The sequence below is a fragment of the Erinaceus europaeus genome, chromosome 4 (assembly GCF_950295315.1).
Source record: "Erinaceus europaeus chromosome 4, mEriEur2.1, whole genome shotgun sequence".
Classification (NCBI taxonomy): Eukaryota; Metazoa; Chordata; class Mammalia; order Eulipotyphla; family Erinaceidae; genus Erinaceus; species Erinaceus europaeus.
Genome location: NC_080165.1, coordinates 24,298,658 through 24,321,902, shown reverse-complemented (window position 1 = coordinate 24,321,902; position 23,245 = coordinate 24,298,658). Strand labels below are relative to the sequence as shown.

At 39.6% G+C, this 23,245-nt stretch overlaps 2 protein-coding genes across 6 annotated transcripts in view; one reads left to right on the top strand and one right to left on the bottom strand.

Moving 5' to 3' along the window:
• Positions 1–23,245, bottom strand: part of XPNPEP3 (X-prolyl aminopeptidase 3) — a 64,596-nt gene that overhangs the window by 34,039 nt on the left and 7,312 nt on the right. For 4 of the 5 annotated variants that reach the window (XM_060189026.1, XM_060189025.1, XM_060189027.1 and 1 more), the window contains exons 2-3: positions 14,921–15,037; positions 635–1,042 (exon numbers count right to left, since the gene is read on the bottom strand). In XM_060189026.1, the coding sequence (XP_060045009.1) occupies positions 635–1,042; positions 14,921–15,037 (525 nt within the window). Of the gene's footprint in view, positions 1–634; positions 1,043–13,333; positions 13,450–14,920; positions 15,038–23,245 lie in introns of those variants that run through there. The other variant, XM_060189028.1, reaches the window with a different exon arrangement.
• DNAJB7 (DnaJ heat shock protein family (Hsp40) member B7) lies at positions 21,238–23,080 on the top strand. Its single transcript, XM_007523410.2, has one exon. The coding sequence runs from the start codon at positions 22,094–22,096 to the stop codon at positions 23,033–23,035; it is 942 nt and encodes a 313-aa protein (XP_007523472.1). The 5' UTR covers positions 21,238–22,093; the 3' UTR covers positions 23,036–23,080.

Here is a 23,245-nt window from a genome sequence, read left to right as displayed (position 1 = left end):
GAAAAGCTTTCCGAGTGGTAAAGCAGGGCTGCAGGTGTCTGTCTCTTTCCTTCTCTACTTATTTCCCCCTTTCTTCTCAATTTCTCTCTGCCTCTATCCAATAAATAAATAAATAAATAAAATTAATTAATTAATTAAAAGAAAATAAATATTAAGAAAAAAGAGCAAAAGAAAAGGTAGGAGGAGAGAGTCCGGTGGTAGTGCAGCGGGTTAAGCGTACGTGGTGCAAAGCGTAAGGACCGGCTTAAGGATCCCGGTTCGAGCCCCCGGCTCCACACCTGTAGGCAGTGAAGCAGGTCTGCAGGTGTCTATCTCTCTCTCTCTCCTCCTCTGTCTTCCCCTCTCCTCTCCATTTCTCTCTGTCCTATCCAAAAACAACGACAACAATAATAACTACAACAATAAAACAAGGGCAATAAAAGGGAATAAATAAATAATTAAAAAAAAAAAAAAGCTAGGAGGAGAGAAAAAGAACCAGACATCACTCTGGTACATGTGTTGCTGGGGATCGGACTCAGGACCTCATAATTGAGAGTTTAATGCTTTCTTTATCTTCTGTGCCACCTCCCAGACCACCCAAGAAGATATTAATGCCAATCTAGCTCATGATTCAACTTCAGCTCCCACTCGTTACCTTTGAGTTTTGGTATTAGATGTTGAAATTCTTCTAGTGTGTATGCTTCATCCACTCCAGTTAGAGCTATTGCTCCATCAGTTCCAGATCGTGGGCCATCCCAAAGTTCTCGACTGGGGTCTCTCCGAGGCACAAAAAGTATAGCCTTGTGTGCTGGTAATTGCTTGCCAGGGAGACTTTGAAGAACCAGAATACTGTCAGGTTCTTGGAATCCACATAAGTATAAGAAGTTGTTGTCTTGATGGAATGTATAGGGGATATCATTGCTCATGTAGTATGTAGGATTGGAGAGCAGAACTATTGTCTGGTCTGTCCCACTCTGCTCTTGTGCTTCCTGGTGGATCAGAGACATTAATTTATGTCTTCGAAGTGCATATTCCACCTGAGATAATCCTGGAGTGACCTCCCCTGGAATGATACAAATAACAGTAATGCTTTGAATTTCTATATTGTCAAAGTATTCAATGGAGATATTAGGGACACATAACTTCATTTCTTCAATTTATGCCAAATCTCCTCATAGCACATAAGGAACCAAGGCAATAACCTAGGTTTTAAATTACTCTGTTAAAATTTGTTAGAAGGGGAGTCCGGCAGTAGCACAGCGGGTTAAGCAAGCGTGGCGCCAAGTGCAAGGACAGGCGTAAGGATACCGGTTCGAGCCCCTGGCTCCCCACTTTCAGGGGAGTCGCTTTGCAGGCGGTGAAGCATGTCTGCAGGTGTCTTTCTCTTCCTCTCTGTCTCCCCCACCTCTCTCCATTTCTCTCTGTCCTATCTAACAAGGACGACATCAACAACAACAACAGTAATAATAACTACAACAACAATAAAAATAAAATAAAAAAACCAAAGGCAACAAAAGGGAAAATAAAAGAAATTTGTAAGAAGGGAGTCGGGCGATAGCGCAGCGGGTTAAGGGCAGTGCGCAAAGCGCAAGGACCGGCATAAGGATCCCGGTTCGAGCCCCCGGTTCCCCCACCTCCAGGGGGTGACTTCACAAGCAGTGAAGCAGGTCGTAGGTGTCTTCCCCTCCTCTCTCCATTTCTCTGTCCTATCTAACAACAACAACATCAATAACAACAATAATAACTACAACAAGAATAAAAAACAAGGGCAACCAAAGGGAAAATAAATATAAATTTTTTTTTTAAAAGTACTTAAAATTTGGAAGAAATGATAGTTTTTGAAAACCGGGATCATCATGGCCCCCTCAAGATCTTTTCTTCATTCAACCAAATATGTCTTGAACATTACTAATGTGGACAGTACTGTTAGACATACAATTTCAGTTGTCCTAAAGCTCTAATATGCAATTGAAGAAAAGTCATATAATCTGTGTGATTTTCCCAAACAAAAGTAATACTCATAAAGATAGTTTCCCTTTCAAAAAAAAAAAAAGTATTTATTCACTTGAGAGAAAACATGCACCAATCTGTTTATATGTAGTGCCAGAAAGGAACCACTTTGCTCACTGAGCCACGCCCTAGATTGCTAGAGTTTTTTCTTTTTGCTGTCAGGGATCAAATTCAGGGCCTCATACATGAAAAGCATACATTCTATCACTGAGCTACCTTTTGGTAAAGACAGAGTTTTGTCTGTTCAGTGAAAGATTTCCAGGACCAAGAACAACATAGGATATAGTGGGTATTTGATAGATGTTCATTCACTCTTTTTTTTTAACCAGAGCACTGCTTGGCTCAGGCTTACTATGGTGTGGAAGACTGAACCTGAGATTGTGGAGCCTCAGGCGTAACAGTCTCTTTGCACAACCACTATGTTACCTACCCCCACCCTGACAAATACTTGTTAAACAACCTTTTCTCAATATGCATTTTTATTTATTAGATAGAGACAGAGAAATTGCTAGGGAAGGGAAGGGAGAGAAGAAGAAAGACAGCAGCGGCATTGCTTCATCACTTGTGAGACTTTCTCCCTGAAAGTGGTCAAGTGGGGACTGGGGGCTTGAGCCTGATTCTGTGCACATGGTAACATGTTCACTTACCAGATGTGCCACTCTTTGTCCCCCCACGGCCCACCTTTAGCTTTTAACACAATAGAGTTTAAGGCCAAAGCTTTTCCTAATTTTAAGACTTATAATACATTTCTCTTTCTGAATTCCCAAGTAATAAAAATACCTTCCTAGCAGGATTTTTCTCTTTATCTTGTATTAACAGTGAGCTGAATATAAATAATCTCCTTGAGAGTCAAGGCAATTTGCATATTCTCTAAAAGTTCAAAATATTGTATAGTTCCTCTCAAATCATGTAGGTTGCATTCAAGTAACAAAACATTAATTTTATTAAACTTTCAGATTTATTTAAAAATGAAAAAAACATTTTTGCTGAAGTTGATACAAAATTTAAAAAGTACCTAAAGAAGAGAGGCCCTTATAGGTCAGTTTGATCCAGACAAAGCAACAGAGTCGGGCCTAGAAGGGCTAGCGTCTTATTTCCTTCCTTCTCAATTGTGCTGGCTGAGTCCTAGGGCTCTTTGGCAAAAAAAAAACATTGAACTCTGTACCAGATCCAAGGAACACCTTAACTACTTATCTCCCTAAAAATTATTCATGTTAAGTCTGCTAATGTTACCCAACTGGAAATGTGTCAGTTTACCCAAGCACTAACTTCTTTCATTAAAGCAAAGGTTAACTAGATTTCTTGAACTTTTCTTTTTTTCTCCCTTTCCTGTGCTTTCCTTTTGGTTACTTCACCACTGCATTTCATGTAGTAAAACTAAGTTTAAAATACTTATTTGGTGGGAGCTGGGCAGTAGTGCAGAGGATGAAGCGTACATGGTGCAAAGCACCAGGATTGGCCTAAGGATCCTGGTTCGAGGCCCCGGTTCCCCACCTGCATGGAAGTCGCTTCACAGGCGGTGAAGCAGGTCTGCAGGTGTCTATTTTTCTCTCCCCCTCTCTGTCTTTCCCTCCTCTCTTCATTTCTCTTTATCCTATCCAACAACAAAGACATCAATAGCAACAATAAAACAACAAGGGCAACAAAAGGGAAAATAAATAAATATAAAAAAAATTCACAATTAAATCTTTTCTTTTCTTTTCTTTACCAGAGCACTGCCCAGCTCTGGTGGTGCCAAGATTGAAGCTGGGACCTCTGGTCTCAGGCATGAAAGTCTTGCAATAGTGGTCTTGAAAATTCAAAATTTTAATAACTCAAATAATCTATCCTTTTATTTTTATTAACAACACAAGATACACAAATACATATATACATATATGTCATAGATAGTAACTTCTGAAATGATAAATATTTTTAAATCAAAGCAGGACCAGAAAGCTATCCTACGGGTGAGAGTAGATAGCATAGTGGTTATGCAAAGAGACTCTAGTGCCTGAGGCTCCAAAGTCCCAAATTCAACCCCTCGCACCACCATAAGCCAGGGCTGAGCAGTGCTTTGGTACTTCTGTTTCTCTCTGCAGCTCTCTGAAAAATAAAACAAAATTAAAAAAAAAGAGAAAGCTATCTTACAACTTTCAAAGTGTCCATTTTTTTAATTTTCAAATTTCTTGCCACCTTAGTCATCTCCAGGACTTAGTTGCTTGCATGATTACCATTCCTGGTGACTTTGCTTTTGTTTGTTTTGTTTTCATAGAAAGTGAGGGAGAGATACAGAAATAGAGATGAGGACACCTGCAGTACTGTTCCACAGGCTTGCTTGTGAAGCTTCCTCCCAGGTTCAAGGGAGCTTGAACCTGGATCCTTATGCAAGATAATATATGAACTAAACTGGGTTAGCCAGCACCCTGCCTCTAAAGTATTATTGTCTTTAACTGAAAAACAATTTTATACAACTGACTATATAAGAAATATTTAAAACACTAGCCACATTTCCACAAATCTACTAATTATCAACACTAATGGAGTGATTATCAAATGCTTCCACACTTCTAAAATTTTCAAGTGACTGTCAAATCAAGAACAAAACAGAGGTTGGCACACCTGCTAGAGTGCACACATTGAAGTGTAGAAGGATTGAGGTTCAAGTCCCTAGTCTGCACCTTCAGGGGGGAAGCTTTAAAAGTGGTGAAGCAGTGCTGTCTCTATCCAAAATAAATTTTAAAAATGGTGATCCAGGAGGTGGTACAGTAGATAAAACACTGAACTCTCAAGCATGAAGTACAGAGTTTAATCCCTGGCAGCATATGTACCAGAGTGATGTATGGTCCTTTCTCTCTCTCTGCCTATCTTCTTTATGAATGAATAAAATCTTCAAAATGAATAAATACATAAAATATATATTTAAAAAAATCCCAATGTTTAGAGAAGGAAAAAAAAAAAAGGACAAAACAGAGTAATTACCCAAGGAAAAAGACACCTTTGCATTTGAAGGAGAGGAGAAACAAACGGTCTGATAAAACAATGACCTTTAGCACCAGAGGTTGACCTGGCAGTTGTTACAGATGGCCGCTGACCACAGAACTAACCATTAAAGTCAATCTGGGAAGTTTTTTTTTTTTAATTTTTAAAATTATTTTTATTTATTTCCTTTTGTTGCCCTTGTTTTATTTTTGTAGTTATTGATGTCGTCATTGTTGGATAAGACAGAGAGAAATGGAGAGAGGAGGGGAAGACAGAGAGGGGGAGAGAAAGACACCTGCAGACTTGCTTCACCACTTGTGAAGGACTCCGCTGCTGGTGGGGAGACAGGGGCTTGAACCTGGATCCTTACCGGTACTTGTGCTTTGTGCCATGTGCGCTTAACCTGCTGAGCTACCGCTGACTCACCTGGGATGAATTCAATGGTAAAATTATCTTAATAGACATTCTGGCAACTCTGTCAAACTATAAAGTAATGAGATGTAAAGTCAGTATTTTATCACCTGGAACTAATTAAGGATGGAGGGGCTGTCTAACAAGTCTGTTTAACCAATCAAATGCCTAGACATCAAAACTTGGACTCTGCAAATACCAAAGTCTCACAATCAATTCTGAGGCTTTTTCAGTTAAGAATAAAAGCTCTGGGAGTGGGGCAGTAGCGCTGTGGGTTAAGCACATGTGGCGCAAAGCTCCGGGTTTGAGCCCCTGGCTCCCCAGCTGCAGGGGAGTCACTTTAGAGGCGGTGAAGCAGCAGGTCTGCAGGTGTCTTTCTCTCCCCCCCTCGGTCTTCTTCTCTCTCCATTTCTCTCTGTCCTATCCAACAACGACGACATGGATAACAACAACAATAACTGCAACAACAATAAAAACAAAGGCAACAAAAGGGAAGATAAATATATATGAAGAAGAAAAGCTCTTCCAGAATACTTAGGACTGGCCTCTCAAGAGAACAAGAAACATGTTTTTCATACAGTATCAGCCCAGTGGTAAAACCAGCAAGGAGTATTTTATAAAGGTTGCAAATAGATGGAAAGATGAAGGTCTTTGCTACAATATAGGTATACATTTTCATTATTTTCTGAAACTACAGTATAATTTAATGTAGCTGGGGCCAAGTGGTGGTGCACCTGGTTGAGTGTATATGTTACAATGTGCAAGGACACGGGTTCGAGCCCTTGGTCCCCATCTCCAGGGGGGAAAGCTTCACAAATGGTGAAGCACGGCTGCAGGTGTCTCTCTGTCTCTCTACCTCCCCCTTCCCTCTCAATTTCTGACTGTCTCTACTATCCAATAAACAAAGATAATAAAAAAAACGTAGGGAGCCGGGGGTAGCGCAGCGACTTAAGCGCACGTGGCGCACAACATCCACAACGATCCCGGTTCAAGCTCCAGGCTCCCCACCTGCAGGGAAGTAACTTCACAAGCTGTGACGCAGGTCTGCAGGTGTCTTTTTCTGCCCCCCTCTGTCTTCCCCTCCTCTCTCCATTTCTCTCTGTCCTATCCAGCAACGACGACAACAATAACTACAACAACAATGAAAAACAGGGGCAACAAAAGGGAAAATAAATTTAAAAAAAAATTTAAAAAGAAGTTCATGTAGTCTGATTTAATATTAGGAAATATTTTACTATAAATAAGGGAATGGCTCAAAAATCAACATATCAGTATACAATTGGAAATGGGGAGAAAGCTAGTAATTCGTTGTAACAGTGAAATGTTGATATCTTTGAAAAAAAATAAAATAACCAAATATATAATAAAAATACTTTATTTTTTAAAAAATCATCTTTATTTATTGGATAGAGACTGCCAGAAATGGAGAGGGAAGGGGGTGACAGGGAGAGAGACAGAGAGGTACCTGCAACCCTGCTTCACCACTCACAAAGCTTTCCTTCTGCAGGTGGGATCTGGGAGCTCAAACCTGGTTCCTTGAGCATTGTAACATGTGTGCTCAACCAGATAAAAATACTCTAGATTTCACTTGTATATATCAAGCAAAATGAGCCAGATAGAAAGGGTACACCATTTAAAACAATTATTTATTTATTTTGTGGTTTGGGATGGTTATCACTGGGGCTTCACCACTACAGTTTCTTTCAGATAGAAAGACACAGAGAGAGCACCAAAGCTTTCTTCAATGTAGTGGGGGACAGGCTTGAACCTGGGTCATGCCCACGAAAAAGCAAGCACATCATCCAAGTGAGCTATCTTGCTGGTCCATACTCAAGGAAATGTTTTACAAAACTGTAGCTGTCTTGAGGGCAAAAAGGGTGGGTCCATGTTATATGATTCTACTTCTATAAAATTTAAGAATAGACAAAACACTGCATATTGATAAAAATCAGAGAAGTGGTTAAGGATGGAGGTGGGCATAGACATGGTGGGGCCTGAAGAAATTTCTGAGATGGAGATATTCTATGTCTTGACAGTGGTGTGGGTTATATTGATATGTATCTTTGTTAAAACTCTAATCAAGCTGGCAAAATAACTCACCTGGATAATGTGCTGCTTTGCCATGTGCATGACCGAGGTTTGAGCCTCGCCCCCACAATGAAGGAATCTTTGGTGTTGTGGTCTTTTCCACCCTCTCTCTGCCTATATCTCAGTCTCTATAAACAAAACAACTTTCTGAATCACATAGATTCTACATGAGTGAAACCACCTTCTTGTTTTGCTTTTCACCTTTTATTTTGGTAAACATAATTATGTCCAGTTCCATCCATTTCCCCAAAAGATACAATACCAGCATTTTTGTATTAATAAATCTTTTTTAAAAAGTTAAAAATAAAAACGAGGGTTAAGTAGAAAACACAATGGTTATATGAAAACCCTGAGGCTTCAAAGTCTTAGGCTCAATTCCCAGTACCACCATAACTCAGAGCTGAGCAGTGCTCTGGTCTGTTTCTCTCATTAAAATAAAACAAATGAAATATAAAATCAAATAAAAATGAGCCAGAGGCCCCCAGGGAGCAAAGACAGCTTTAGGTGGGAGGTGGGCTCTGCCCACATCTACTGGGACCAGTGTGGCTGCAATGGCCTCTTCCTGCAGGCCCCTTTACTATCCATCCAAGCCTTGCATATGTGACCCCCAAGTCTCTCTCTCCCCAATTTTTTTATACTGCATTTTTAAGAGAGAGGAGACACCAAAGCACCACTCAACCATCCATGGAAGTCTCTGTGGTATTCCCATATGGTGCCAAGGATCAAACCCAGAGCCTCAAGCACAGAGGCATGTGTTCTTCTTCTTCTTCTTCTTAATGTTTATTTATTTTCCCTTTTGTTGTCCTTGTTGTTTTATCGTTATTATGGTTATTGTTATTGATGTCACTGTTGTTGGATAGGACAGAGAGAAATCAAGAGAGAGGGGGAAGACAGAGAAGGGGAGAGAAGGACAGACACCTGCAGACCTGCTTCATTGCTTGTGAGGCAACCCCCTGCAGGTGGGGAGCCAGGGGCTTGAACCAGGATCCTTACACAGGTCCTTGCACTTGGCACCATGTGTGTTAACCCCCAGCATGTGTTCTTGTTCTACCTCACAGGCCCATGACTCTGAAACTTTTAGAAGAGGTGGCACAGTGGATTAGGCAATGGACCAACCTCCTTTTCTTACCTTTTCTTCTGCTTTTCTTTTTTAATATTTTATTTATATATTTATTAGATACAGACAAAAACTAAGAGGGGAGGGGGAGATAGGGAAAGAGACAAAGACACACTTGCAGTACCGCTTGAACATCTTGAAGCTTCCCCCCTGCAGGTGGGTATGGGGGGCTCAAACCCTAGTTCTTGTGCTCTGTACAGTGTGTGCTCAAGCAGCTGTGCCACCACCCAGTCCCCCTGGCATTGGACTTTCAAGCATGAGGTCCTGAGTTTGATCCCTGGCATTGCGTGTGCCAAAGTGATACTCTGGTTTTCTCTCTCCACTCTGCTGCATTAGTAAGTAAATATTCTTAAAAAGGAAAAATGAGGGGCCAGGCAGTGGCACACCTGCTTGAGCACACACCATCCAGAGCACCAGGATCTGGGTTCAAGCTCCTGGTCATCACTTGCAGAGGGAAAGCTTCTGAGTAGTGAAGCAGGGCTGCAGGTGTCTCTTTGTCTCTATCACTCCTTTCCCCTCGATTTATGGCTGTCTCTATCAAATAAACAAAGATAATAAATTTAAAAAAAAATTTAAAAAGGGAAAATGATTTGGCAATTAACTATAACTCACTCTAAAAACTAATTTTCATCATTTTAAATAGTATACTTGATGTTTGTATTGTGTAGTTATTATATTTAATTATAGCTGACAAAATGGTAAAAGAATTTCCTCAAATTACAGACCACATATTTGCATTCTGAGTACTTCCCAATGAATCTGCTTATTATTATGGTAGAAAAAAAACAAGAAGTGATTCTGTATATGTCAGATAAATCCAACTCTCTGAATATTCTCTACTTTAAGCACATGAAACTGGATCACATATTCTTTTTTTTCCTTTTTTATTATTATATTTATTTATTGGATAGAGATAGCCAGAAATTGAGAGAGGAAAGGGGAGATAGAGAGGAAGAAAAACAGAGAGACACCTGCTGCCCTGCTTCACCACTCGCAAAGCTTTCCCCCTGCAGGTGGGGACCAGCAGCTTGAACCCGGGTCCTTGTGCATTGTAGTATGTGTGCTTAACCAGGTGTGCTACCACCTGGCCCCTGTATCACATATTCTAAAATTAATTTTGCTTAGGAACATAAGGATGTTACAAATGTTAAGTTTAGGGAAATAATGCTTCATTAGATATTTGATTCTTGTTAACTAGAGTCAGTGTTTATGTAAGCTACGTACTGTGCTGTTCTGCTAATGACAGTAATATGGAACATTCAAGAACTACAAAAGTATCTTTCATATACAAAACTATGAAAGTAAATTTACAGGACATAGTCACTGTATATAGCTCAGAACTTCATTTGTTCCCTTATTTATTCTGGGATGGGGTGATAAATGGAAGGCACAGATTAAAGAGACTGAACTAACATTTCTGTCTTTTTTTTTTTTAACCAGTTTTTTTTTTTACTCAGCTCTGGCTTACAGTATGGGGATTGACCCTGGGACCTGAGAGCCTCAGACATGAAAGTCTCTTTGCATAACCATTATGCTATACCCCCACCCACATTTCTGTCTTTCTATACAGCCCTTGTATAGGAATGCCCCTATCAAAGAAATATAAAAAAGACTTACAGTGTTTGTTTATTTTATTTTTTATTTTTTTGCCTCTAGGGTTATTGCTGGGGTCCAGTGCCTTCCCTACGAATCCATTGCTCCTGGAGGCCATTTTTCCCATTTTGTTGCCCTTGTTGTTGTACAGTGTTTATTTTTTAAAGAAGTGAGGGACCAGGAGTTGGTCGGTAGCACAGCGGTTTAAGTGCATGTGGCACAAAGTGCAAGGACTGACATGGATCCTGGTTCGAGCTGACTCCCCACCTGCAGGGGGGTCACCTCACAGGCAGTGAAACAGGTCTAGAGGTGTTTATCTTTCTCTCCCCCTCTCTGTCTTCCCCTCCTCTCTCCAGTTCTCTGTCCTAACAAAGATGACATCAATAACAACAATAAAAAACAAGGGCAACAAAATGGGAAAATAAATAAATAAATAAATATTAAAAAAAAAAAAGAAGTGAAGGGCCAGGTGGTGGTGCACCTGGTTAAGCACATACATTACAGTACACAAGACCTGGGTTCAAGCCCCTGGTCCCCACCTGCAGGGGGAAAGCTTCACAAGTGGTAAAGCAGGTCTGCAGATGTTTATCTCTCCCTCCTTTCAATTTCTTGCTGTCTCTATCCAATAAATAAAGATAATAAAAAAATTAAAGTCGGGAGTCGGGCGGTAGCGCAGCGGGTTAAGCGCAGGTGGCGCAAAGCACAAGGTCGGCATAAGGATCCCGGTTGGAGCCCCCGGCTCCCCACCTGCAGGGGAGTCGCTTCAGAAGCGGTGAAGCAGGTCTGCAGGTGTCTATCTTTCTCTGCCCCTCTCTGTCTTCCCCTCCTCTCTCCATTTCTCTCTGTCCTATCTAACAATGACAACATCAATAACAATAATAACTACAACAACAACGAAAAACAACAAGGACAACAAAAGACAAAATAAATAAATAAAATATTAAAAAAAATAAAGTCATGTCAATGGCAGTTGTTTCAAAAAACATTAAAAATTTTTAAAAAGTGATAAATTTTTAAAAATCATTACAAATACTTGGGGATATCAATCTGACACTTTTATTTCCACAGAAAGCAGCAGTAGCATAGTCAGAATAGAATTCTTTTAATTTTCCATGTAATTCTACAAAATACTTTTACAAGTTACTGTCATTTCAGGGAACTTGGGCTGATATGTAGTCAAGAAGTCTACGGAAATCTAAGGGAGACAACTACAAAAAAAAAAAAAAGCAAAAGAGAGGTCCACTTATTTTCACTTGTAGGAGTTTATTTTAAGGAAGTAAATAGATCAACTGAGGCTAGGTATCTGCACCACGAGTCCATAGTTCCTGGCAGGCATTGTTTTCTTCTATTTTATTTGGTAAGACAGAGAGAAATTGTGAGAGGAGAGGGAGACAGAAAGGAAGGGAGAAAGACAGATACCTGCAGACCTGCTTTACTGCTTGTAAAGTGTCTCCTCTTCATGTGGGGAGAGGGGGTTCGAACCCAGGCCACTGCACACGGTAAGTGTGTGCTCATCCAGGTGAGCAATGCTCTAGTAAAAAAATAAAAAAGAAAATGAAAGCAATAGGTAAACAAAAGCGTTCCTGAAATACAAGCTTTCATTGGTAGCTTAGAATTATATAAGAAAAAAAAATTTTAATGGATAGAGACAAAGAGAAATTGAGAGAGAATGGGCTAGGGTAGATAACAGAATGGTTATGCAAAGTTACTATCATGCCTGAGCCTCCCATCCCCACACCACCATAAATCAGAGCTGAGCAGTACTCTGATAAAGAAGAAAGAAAGAAAGAAAGAGAGAGAGAGAGAGAGAGAGAGAGAGAGAGAGAGAGAGAAAGAAAGAAAGAAAGAAAGAAAGAAAGAAAGAAAGAAAGAGTATACATTACACTGCGCAAGGATCTGAGTTTGAGTCCCTGGTCACCACCCACAAAGGGAAAGCTTCATGAGTGGTGAAGCAGTGCTGCAGGTGTCTTTCTGTCTCTCTCCTTTTATATTCCCTCTTGATTTCTGGTTGTCTCTATCCAATAATTAAATGGAGATCATCTTATTTTTTTTTTAATTAGGAAAAGAAGGAAAGGGGAGATAGAGAAGGGGACAGAGTAAGAGAAGCTTTCCTGCTGCAGGTGGGAAATGGGAGTCTAAACCTGTGTCCTTCTGCACTGTAATGTGTGCACTCTACTAGATGTGCCACTGCCCGACCTCCTATACCTCTATATAAGAAATAAATGTAGATACGTAGTGTGAAGTGCAAGGACTGGTGCAAGGATCCCAGTTCGAGCCCCTGGCTCTCCACCTGCAGGGGGATAGCTTTGCAAGTGATGAAGTAGGTCTGCAGGTGTCTATTTTTCTCTCCCTCTCTCTATCTCCCCCTTCTCTTTCAATTTCTCTCTGTTCTATCCAACAACAATGGAAAAAAAAAAAGATGGCCACCAGGAGAACTGAGAACTGAGTTCGTAGTGTATCTGTAGTGAAGGCACTGAGCCTCGGCAATAATACTGGAGACAAAAAAAAAAAAAAAAAGATAAATGTAGAATGATACATATACCGAAGTGTCAATAGCTGTTACCTTTGACTAGTGGGGTTTTGAGTATTTTATTTTTTTAAAGATTTATATATGAAAGAAAGGGAAAGGGACAACCAGAACATTATTCTGGCACATGTGATACCAGAGCTCAAACTCAGTACTTTATATACCTTATCCACTAAGCTACCTTCTGGATTGCAAACTATATGGACATGTTTGCATGTATATTTATTTATTCACTGTTTTATGTAGTTATCATCTATATAACAAATCATAAACAGTCTAAATCCAGAAACCATCATCTTGGCAATATGATTACTAATTTCAGTTTCAATGCCTGAAAATGCAGTTCACCATATAAAATATTTCACCATGTGGTCTGGGAGGTGGCACAGTGAATAAAGCATCGGACTCTCAAGCATGAGGTCCTGAGTTCAATCCCTGGCAGCACAAGTGCCAGAGTAGTGTCTGGTTCTTTCTCTCTCTCCTATCTTTCTCACGAATAAATAAATAAATAAATCTTAAAAAAATTTTCACCACAAGAAATCAATAATTTTCAAAGCTAGTAATTCTAATTTGGAAAATTAAACTTAAAGGTAAATTGGCAAGGTAAAGAAGTACTTAAGTACTAACTGAATTGCAAGTAAGCTTACCTTACTGCTTTGGAAAACTGATTTCTTGTTTCTGTGGTGAACTGCATTTCCTGAATTTCAGCCAACTTCCCAGCAGGAATTCCAGTCGATGAAGATTCACCAAAAGGAAACCCTCACTGAGAGACACATTGGTATCATTCATTTTGTGGAGTGAAAGAATAACATTTCTAAAGGAAATTTAATATATACATATATTTATTTTATTTACTTTCTCTTTTTTATTGCCCTTATAGTTATTATTTTTGTTGTTATTGATATCATTGTTGGATAGGACAGAAGAAATGGAGAGAGGAGGGGAACAGAGATGGGGGGGGGGGAAGACAGACACCTGCAGACCTGCTTCACCACCTGTGAAGCAACTCCCCTGCAGGTGGGAAGCCAGGGGCTGGAACTGGGATCCTTACATGGGTCCTTGCACTCTGTGCCACCTGTGCTTAACCTGCTGCGCTACCGCCCGACCCCCACCCCTTTTTTTAAACACAGTATACAACAGATCTAACTTTCCATGGCAGAAGTGAAAATTTCTACTGCAAATCTGATTTGCTAGGTCCAGGGTAGATAGCATAATGGTTATGCAAAGAGAAACTCATACCCGAGGCTCCAAAACTCCAGGTTCAACCCCCCCACCACCAGCATGAGCCAGAGCTAAGCAGTGCTCTAGTAAAAATAAACTAATTATAAAAAAACAAAAATAAAATCTGATTGCTTTTTCTACAAATGTTTGATGTATCATTTTGGGGATGACAGTTATTCACTACAGTTCATCTCTTAATCATATTCTTAAAGATACAAACAAAAAAATCTCTAGTTATGAATTTGAGAAAGTGATATGGCACATCTTCAAGCAGCAACACCAGAGATTCACAAAAAATTAGTAAGTCGGCCTTTACAATTTCTGTATCACCTTTATCATTGTTGTCACTGAAAGTGATGACAATCAGGCCTGAAAATCTTAAATAATTATATTACCCTATTTTTGTTAAAATCAAAAAATGAATATTTAATACTATAAATTTTTTTCTAAACTATACTTAATACAGCAGTTCACAAAGAATCAATAATTAGAACAGAGTTCTAGAAACTATGTTTTAGAAAGAAATATAACTTGGGCAGGGAGCATAATGGTTCTGCAAAGAAATTCTTATGCCTGAGGCTCCAAAGTCCCAGGTTCAATCCCCAGTATTATCATAAACCAGAGCTGAGCAGTGATCTAGTAAAAAAATAAAAAAAGAAATCAATAGAACTTAAAAAGAAGAATTCCGGAAATACAAGATTTCATTGGTAGTTTAAAATTATAAACCTTATAGTAGTTATTGTTCTAGATTAGCAGCCATGCACAAAGACTTAAATTTAAATAAAAATTCAGTTCCTCAATTGAACTATCAACATGTTAAATATACTATGGTCACCTGCAGCTACTATCATATTGTGCAACTGGACAGCATATATCTAGGACTTCTCTATCACTACAAAAAATATTGTATATTACTGTACTTTTCTATCACTAAAAAATAAATGATCTTGTATATTACTGTCCTAGACAAGTACCTAAAGAGAGAAGCAGCTGTTATAGTTTAAAAGTCTTACCTGGTCTTAGGAGGTGTGGGTGTGTAAAGGGACTGGGCTGGCCTAAGTAGCGATTTGGAATTCTCCTTTCTGGGATAGGTTGAAGAGAGTACCTTCGTTGGGAACATGATACACATCCTGAAGGAAAAATAGAGAATAAAATGGAACAGTGGACCCACAAAGTCCTCACAGTACATATACAGACACAGATATCTATCTCTAGCAAATAAATGTTTTAGAATAACCAGATTTCATGTTAAACCCTAGAAATGGGGGGGGGAAAGTGCTGAACTCTCAAGCATTTCCAAGCATTGCATGTACCAGCATGCTCTAGTTCTCTCTTCTAAATATATACACACATATATTAAAAATTCAGGAAAAATAACATTTTATTGAGGATATGTTAAATATGAAAAGATATTCATGTTACCTCATATAATCTTGCAATACTAGAGTCAGACAAAATGTATGAAAAGGTTTAATTACAGTAAACAGACAATAAGCAGTATTAGTATTCATTCAACAAAGATGCACTGAGCACATGATGACAACATATTCTAGGGACGAGACAAGAATAAAATAAGCCTATTTGCTCTGATCACCAAAAAATGTAGTCTGGTAGAGGTGAGACATAACATGGTATAAGAGAGTTGGGTGGTAGCGCAGCAGGTTAAGTACAGGTGGCGCAAAGTGCAAGGACCAGTGTAAGGATCCCAGTTTGAGCCCCCGGCTCTTCACCTGCAGGGGGATAGCTTTGCAAGTGGTGAAGTAGATCTGCAAGTGTCTATCTTTCTCTCTCCCCCCCCCCCCCCCGTCTTCCCTTCCTCTCTCCATTTCTCTCTGTCCTATCCAACAGCAATGACATCAACAACAACAACAATAATAACTACAACAATAAAACAGGGGCAACAAAAGGGAAATAAAATATAATTAAAAAAAAAACATGGTATAAGCTGTAGTGGGTTCATACACAAGGTTTTTGAGAGCACAAAAATAGTTAACAATGTTGCAGGATGAATGAAGTGGCAAAGATTAAGTACAGGGTGCTCTTGGGGAAGACAGAGAAGTAAACCAAAAGTGTTTGTGTGCAACTGCACAAGTAGGTGGTGTCTGCTCTAAATAGGAATTAGTCAAGTAAAAGATATAAGGGCTGGGGAAGGTATTGTGAATGAAATTATGGAAGGCACTGAGTTTGTGTGTGTATTAAGGAAACATGAAAAGATTAGGAAGATAAGGGTCAGCTCACTGAAAATCCTGAATGCTAAATTAAAGAATTAGCTTTGGGGTCTGGAAGATAGCATAGTAGAAATTCAAAAGATCTTAATGCCTGAGGCTCTGAGGTCCCAGGTTCAATCTCCAACACCATCATAAGCCAGGGCTGAGCAGTGTTCTCATTAAAACAAAAAAAAAATAATAGAATTCTAGTTCATAGAAGGTACATATTTTTGTCACTTAAATTCTTATAAATAAGAGATTAGACTATGGGAAGTAATTTATACAAAATTACATAGTACGGGGTTAGATGAGATTCAAATCCAGGTTTTGTGGCAACAAAGCCTCACCCATACCCAAGTTCAGCAAAAACTTTTTGGAGGCTCAGGCATGAGAGTCTTTTTGCATAACCATTATGCTACCTCCCCAGCCCAAGACTTCTTATTTCAGAAAGAGGAAGAGAGACACTATAGCATCACTCCATCATCCAGTGGTGCTTCCCCCAGTGCAGTGGTGTTCCAAAGTTGTGCTGGGGTTTATGCCAGGACAACACAAATTTTCTGCCAGGTCAATTATCTTTTAAATTCCCAAACCCAGGTTTATTTGCTCTTACCTCTTCACCCTGAAGTTTGGCAGGTATTTTATGTGCATTTCCAAAAATATAACTGATACTAGCTTTCTTCTTACTGAATTTTCAGCTTGCTCTCCTTCAACTGATCCTCCTCATAGCAGCCAGTGATCCATTATCAATGTAAATCACATAGCCTGTCTGCTCTTGAATTTTTGCCCAAATGTTAATGATAATGACTGATATCAATACTACAGTGAGCTCTCAATAAATCATCCTCACTTGTTTACGATTTTTTTCACTTTGTGTTTTCCCTTTGTTTTCATAATATTTTTATTAGTGATTTAATTATGATTAACAAGATGGCAGGACAAGTGGGGTTCAATTCCATATGATTCCCACCACCAGAGTTCTGACATGTTTAATTTTTTAAATGATAACAGAGGGTTGGGGAAATAGCATAATGGTTATGCAAAAGGTTCATGCGTAAGGCTATAAGGTCCAAGGTTCAACCCTTAGAGCCACCATAAGCCACAGTTGAGCAGTGCTCTGGTCTGCCTCTGTCTTCTCTCTTACTTATTAAAAGATAAATAAAGTATTGAAAGGGAGTCCGGTGGTAGCACAGCAGGTTAAGCACAGGTGGCACAAAGCGCAAGGACCTGCATAAGAATCCCTGTTCCAGCCCCCAGATCCCCACCTGCAGGGGAGCTGCTGGGAAATTGTGCAGATGCAGTCACATCTGTCATGTTTTCCCCTCAGGCTACTAGTTCCCATGAGAGTTGGGACATTCTGGGAGTGTCTGTTCCACCATGTTATGCCCTCAGGACATTGTCTATATTCCTGCGATATTTGGAGTGCTTTGGTTACTCCTCCCCCCTCCCATTCTCACGAGAGTTATCATCCTATCCTGGAGTGCTATGGTCACTCCTCCCCCTTCCCATTCTCGCGAAAGCTACTCCTATAAAAGCCTTTCTTCCGCACCTCGCTCTCTTGCCAGCGCTTCACTCCGGTGTTCAGACGCAGGAAAGGTTACTGCATGAGGCGGCCATTTTTGCTACCTCCACGTGGCCCAACCTGCTTCTCTAGCACCCAACTCTGAGGTGCCAGTGCAAATAAAGATTTGTGTTTCCTCTTCGCTCTGGACCCCCTCTCATCTCCGCAGCCCGTGCTCAACAACATTTGGCTCAACAACAGGGAGCTACTTCACAGGCGGTGAAGCAGGTCTGCAGGTGTCTATCTTTCTCTCCCTCTCTCTGTCTTCCCCTCCTCTCACCATTTCTCTCTGTCCTATCCAACAACAACAGTAATAACTACAACAAAACAAGGGTAACAAAAGGGAAAATAAATAAACATATAAAAAAAAGTTATAAAAAATATTGAAAATAAATATCAGTTAGATGCATAAGCCCTCCCAATAGCTCCCCACTGTACTTGATATGGATCTTCATTTTGTTATAGCTCAAAGCTGGGAAAGATAAAAATGTTCATCAATGTGGCTAGTGGCTACTATATAGAATGATCATACTCTGTCATTTAGGTCTTAGCTCCAATGTTATCTCCTTAGGTCTTCTAAAAACCGTGGAAGATACTTATCTGCCTCCATCACACAACTATTTTTGGAGCACATACATTGTCTCAAATTCTTTTCTTTCTTTTTCCTTTTCTCCTTCCTTTTTTCCTGCGAGGGCTTCACTTGGATGTTATGCCTGTACACTATCTGCAGATATTTTTTTTTCCTTTAGAAAAAGCACAATACAGGGAGTCGGACGTTAGTGCAGTGGGTTAAGTGCACGTGGTACGAAGTGCAAGGACCGGAATAAGGATCCGGGTTGGAGCCCCCGGCTCCCCACCTGCAGGGGAGTCACTTCACAGGCGGTGAAGCAGGTCTGCAGGTGTCTATCTTTCTCTCCCCCTCTCTGACTTCCCCTCCTCTCTCCATTTCTCTCTGTCCTATCCAACAACGACAACATCAATAACTACAACAATAAAAACAATAAGGGCAGGGAGTTGGGCGGTAGTGCAGCAGGTTAAGCACACGTGGTGTAAAGCACAAGGACTGGCTTAAGGATCCTGGTTCAAGCCCCCGGCTCCTTCACATGCGGTGAAGCAGGTCTGCAGGTGTCTTTCTCTTCCCCTCTCTCTCTTCCGCTCCTCTCTCCATTTTTCTCTGTCCTATCTAACAATGATGACATCAATAACAATAATAATAACTACAACAATGATAACAAGGGCAACAAAAGGTAATAACTAAATTAAATATTAAAAAAAGCAAAATATTTTAAAAAATAATAAGGGCAACAAAAAGGAAATAAATAAATATTTTTAAAAAGTCAGGAGAAAAAGCATGATACAAAGGGAGAATCTGAGAGAGGAAAGGCACCACCCACTTGCAAAGCATCTCTGCATGATGTTCTCATGTGATGGTTTGTTGGGGCTTGACCTCGGGTCCTTATGGATGGAAAAGTGTGCTCTGTAGGTTTTATTATTATCTGTACATTTTCATTTTAACATGAATACCATGAAAATGAGTATTTTTTGTCTAATACTGTCATCTGGTGGGTCAAACTGTCTCAAAGAAAGTATTCAGTAATCAAATGTTGAATACATATGCAGAATTTAAAATATCTTTACCTGTTTTGTAACAGAAAGCATTAATGGGCAAATATATTACCATCCTAAAGGACACACATAACATGAAAAAAAATGTATATTAGTCAATTTCTTCTAGAGAGTCTTCCCTGACACCCCAAGTCTGAGCCAGACGTTTCATAAAATTTACCCACCCTACCATAGTCTTTATGTTTTCATTCGAGTATTTGTTTGTAATATGTACTAAACTATTTCTTTACTAGGACAAATATGTTAACTGCTTGAATACTTTTACACAGTCACAAATCCACTTTCCCAAACCATAGCATGCAAGACTGGGAAGTTATTAAGGCTAAGTAACTTAAATTTCACATTACACAAGGGAGAGTCTGTGGTCAGCAACTACAAGACCTACTGGTTTATTAAGCATTATCAGGCACTGCTAAGATAAAATGAATGCAATAGATTAGACTGTACTACTAAAAAAAACTTATTCCCCCACACCTATGGACATTTAATCTTTGACAAAGGGGCCCAGACTATTAAATGGAGAAAGCAGAGTCTCTTCAACAAATGGTGTTGAAAAAAATGGGTTGAAACATGCAGAAGAATGAAACTGAACCACTATATTTCACCAAACACAAAAGTAAAGTCCAAGTGGATCAAGGACTTGGATGTTAGACCACAAACTATCAGATACTTAGAAGAAAATATTGGCACTCTTTTCCGCATAAATTTTAAAGACATCATCAATGAAACGAATCCAATTACAAAGAAGACTAAGGCAAGCATAAACCTATGGGACTACATCAAATTAAAAAGTTTCTGCACAGCTAAAGAAACTACTACCCAAACCAAGAGACCCCTCACAGAATGGGAGAAGATCTTTACATGCCATACATCAGACAAGAGGCGAATAGCCAGAATATATAAAGAACTTGCAAATCTCAACAAGAAAACAAATAGCCCCATCCAAAAAAGGGGGGAGGACATGTGTTGGTCTGCTTCTAAGACCCCTTCTGTTGCATTGCTTGATGCTGTAGTCTATTTACATAATCACTGTTTTGCCAGCACTGGTTTAATCCCCACTGGTTCACGCTCTTTTTCCACTCCGCCTCCTCTCCTAGTCACATCCTGTTTTCCACCACTTAATCCCCCCACTGGTTAGAGCGTTTTTTTTCCTTCTCCCCACCTCCTATCCTACATACATCCTCTTTGAACCTGACACTTCTGCCTCAGGAGATATATATAGGAGAGGATTGTGATTAGAGATAGATTACACTGCATTCCTCATCAATAAAGATTGAACTGCGTCACACTCAACCATGAGTCTCTGGTCTCTCTCTCCTGCCCGCAAAGCTAGACCGGCAGACATGGACAGAATATTCACCACAGAAGAGATCCAAAAGACTGAGAAACACATGAAAAAAATGCTCCAAGTCTCTGATTGTCAGAGAAATGCAAATAAAGACAACAATGAGATACCACTTCACTCCTGTGAGAATGTCATACATCAGAAAAGGTAACAGCAGCAAATGCTGGAGAGGGTGTGGGGTCAAAGGATCCTTCCTACACTGCTGGTGGGAATGTAAATTGGTCCAACCTCTGTGGAGAACAGTCTGGAGAACTCTCAGAAGGCTAGAAATGGACCTATCCTATGATCCTGCAATTCTTCTCCTGGGGATGTATCCTAAGGAACCCAACACACCCATCCAAAAAGATCTGTGTACACACATGTTCTTGGCAGCACAGTTTGTAATAGCCAAAACCTGGAAGCAACCCAGGTGTCCAACAACAGATGAGTGGCTGAGCAAGTTGTGGTATATATACACAATGGAATACTACTCAGCTGTAAAAAATGGTGACTTCACCGTTTTCTGCTGATCTTGGATGGACCTTGAAAAATTCATGTTAAGTGGTGTAAGTCAGAAACAGAAGGATGAATATGGGATGATCTCAATCTCAGGCAGAAGTTGAAAAACAAGATCAGAAAAGAAAACACAAGTAGAACTTGAACTGGAATTGGCGTATTTCACCAAAGTAAGACTTTGGGGTGGGTGGATGGGAAGAATACAGACCCAAGAAGGATGGCAGAGGACCTAATTGGGTTTGTATTGTTATATGGGAAACTGGGAAATGTTATGCATGTACAAACTATTGTATTTACTGTTGAATGTAAAACATTAATTCCCCAATAAAGAAATTAAAAAAAAACTTATGATATACATTTAGCTAAAAGACAAGAAGTAAAATAATCTTTGCTATTCTAATCTCTAGCACCACAAATTTATCTTTTTCTAACCTACATAGTCCAAAGAACTTCTAGTATTCATAACTCTGCTAATAAAAAAATAAAAAAATAAACTAGGGTGGTCCAGGAGGTGGCACAGTGGATAAAGTACTGGACTCTCAAGCATCAAGTCCCAAATTCAATCCCTGGCAGCACATGTACCAGAGTAATGTCTAGTTCTGTCTCTCCTCCTATCTTTCTCATTAATATTTAAAAAAAAAAAAAACTAGTGAAATAGTCCAGAGGATGTGGGGTGTGGACTGACTCTGAACTACCTCCACTTAGAAGTTCTAATCCCTACCCCAACCCAAGAATGACACCATAATGTAGTCCTCTCTGACATAAGCTGGTAACTCTGCTTGCCACATAATCAGTACCCTAAGCTCTGCTAGCAGTGGTTTGTGGGTGATACATTGCCTTCAATGCAAAAATGTACCTAGTTGCAGTCACTGCCTTTACCACCACCAGCAGCATAGCCTGAGCTGAAGGAAACCAGTCATTATCCAGCAGACTTCTTTCAACAATCTATTAAAACATGTTGAATTACTATGAAGTTCTAGGAGTGCAGAGATATGCTTCACCTGAGGACATTAAAAAGGCTTATCATAAAGTGGCACTAAAATGGCACCCTGATAAAAATCCAGAAAATAAAGAAGAAGCAGAGAAAAAATTCAAAGAAGTAGCAGAGGCCTATGAGGTATTATCAAATGATGAAAAACGGAACATTTATGATAAATATGGTAAAGAAGGACTAAATGGTGGAGATGGAAATCATTTCGACAAGTCTTCTGAGTATGGCTTCACACTTCAAAAGTCAAGTGATGTTTTTAAAAAATTTTTTGGTGAAAGGGACGTATTTTCATTTCGTTTCTTTGAAGACTCACTCGAGGACCTTTTATATTGTCCAAGAAGTTCCTACGGAAGCAGAAGCAGAGGTGCAAGGTCCTTTTTCTCTACCTCCAGTGAATATCCAGTTTTTGAGAGGTTTTCTCCATATGACACAAGATATACATCATATAGTTCACTGGGCCATGAAGGCCTTAATTCATTTTCTTCCCTGTCATTTGATGACAGTGGGATGGGTAACTACATATACTTTTCTGAATTTACAACTTCAGGCAAAGCTGCTAAGAGTAGAAATACCCATACAAGCAAACATACTGAAAATCATCAAGAGATAGAAGTTGAGGATGATGATGAACTGAAGTCCTTCCTTATAAATGGCATGACAGATGATGAGGGCTCTATAGAGGAATGCTGCTGGAGAAGACAGCCATTCAATTATTCACCAAAGTGCTACTGTCCCAAACATGTATCTCACTGTACTTTTATGAACACTGATCAGCATCGTATGCCTTGGGTCACTAGCACCTGGGATCCCTATCTTTTTTCAGCAGGACTCAAAGAAGGTGGTAAGAGGAGAAAAAAAAAGCATAAAGAGGTACAGAAGAAGAAGTCAACCAAAAGGAATCGTTAAATTGACTCATCAGACGCATTATGTTCATATAACATTTGAACCCAATTCTTTGTGTGCTCTGGTTAATCAGAATTTTGTGGGTATCCAATACCATTCTAAGTTTATGTTTTAACCTTTCATTTAAAATTTTTTTTTTAATTTCTTTATTGGGGGATTAATATTTTACATTCGACAGTAAGTACAACACTTTGTACATTTATAACATTTCTC

Coding starts and splice junctions, on each gene's coding strand:
- DNAJB7 (XM_007523410.2), top strand. CDS start 22,094: ATGTTGAATTACTATGAAGTTCTAGGAGTGCAGAGATATGCTTCACCT.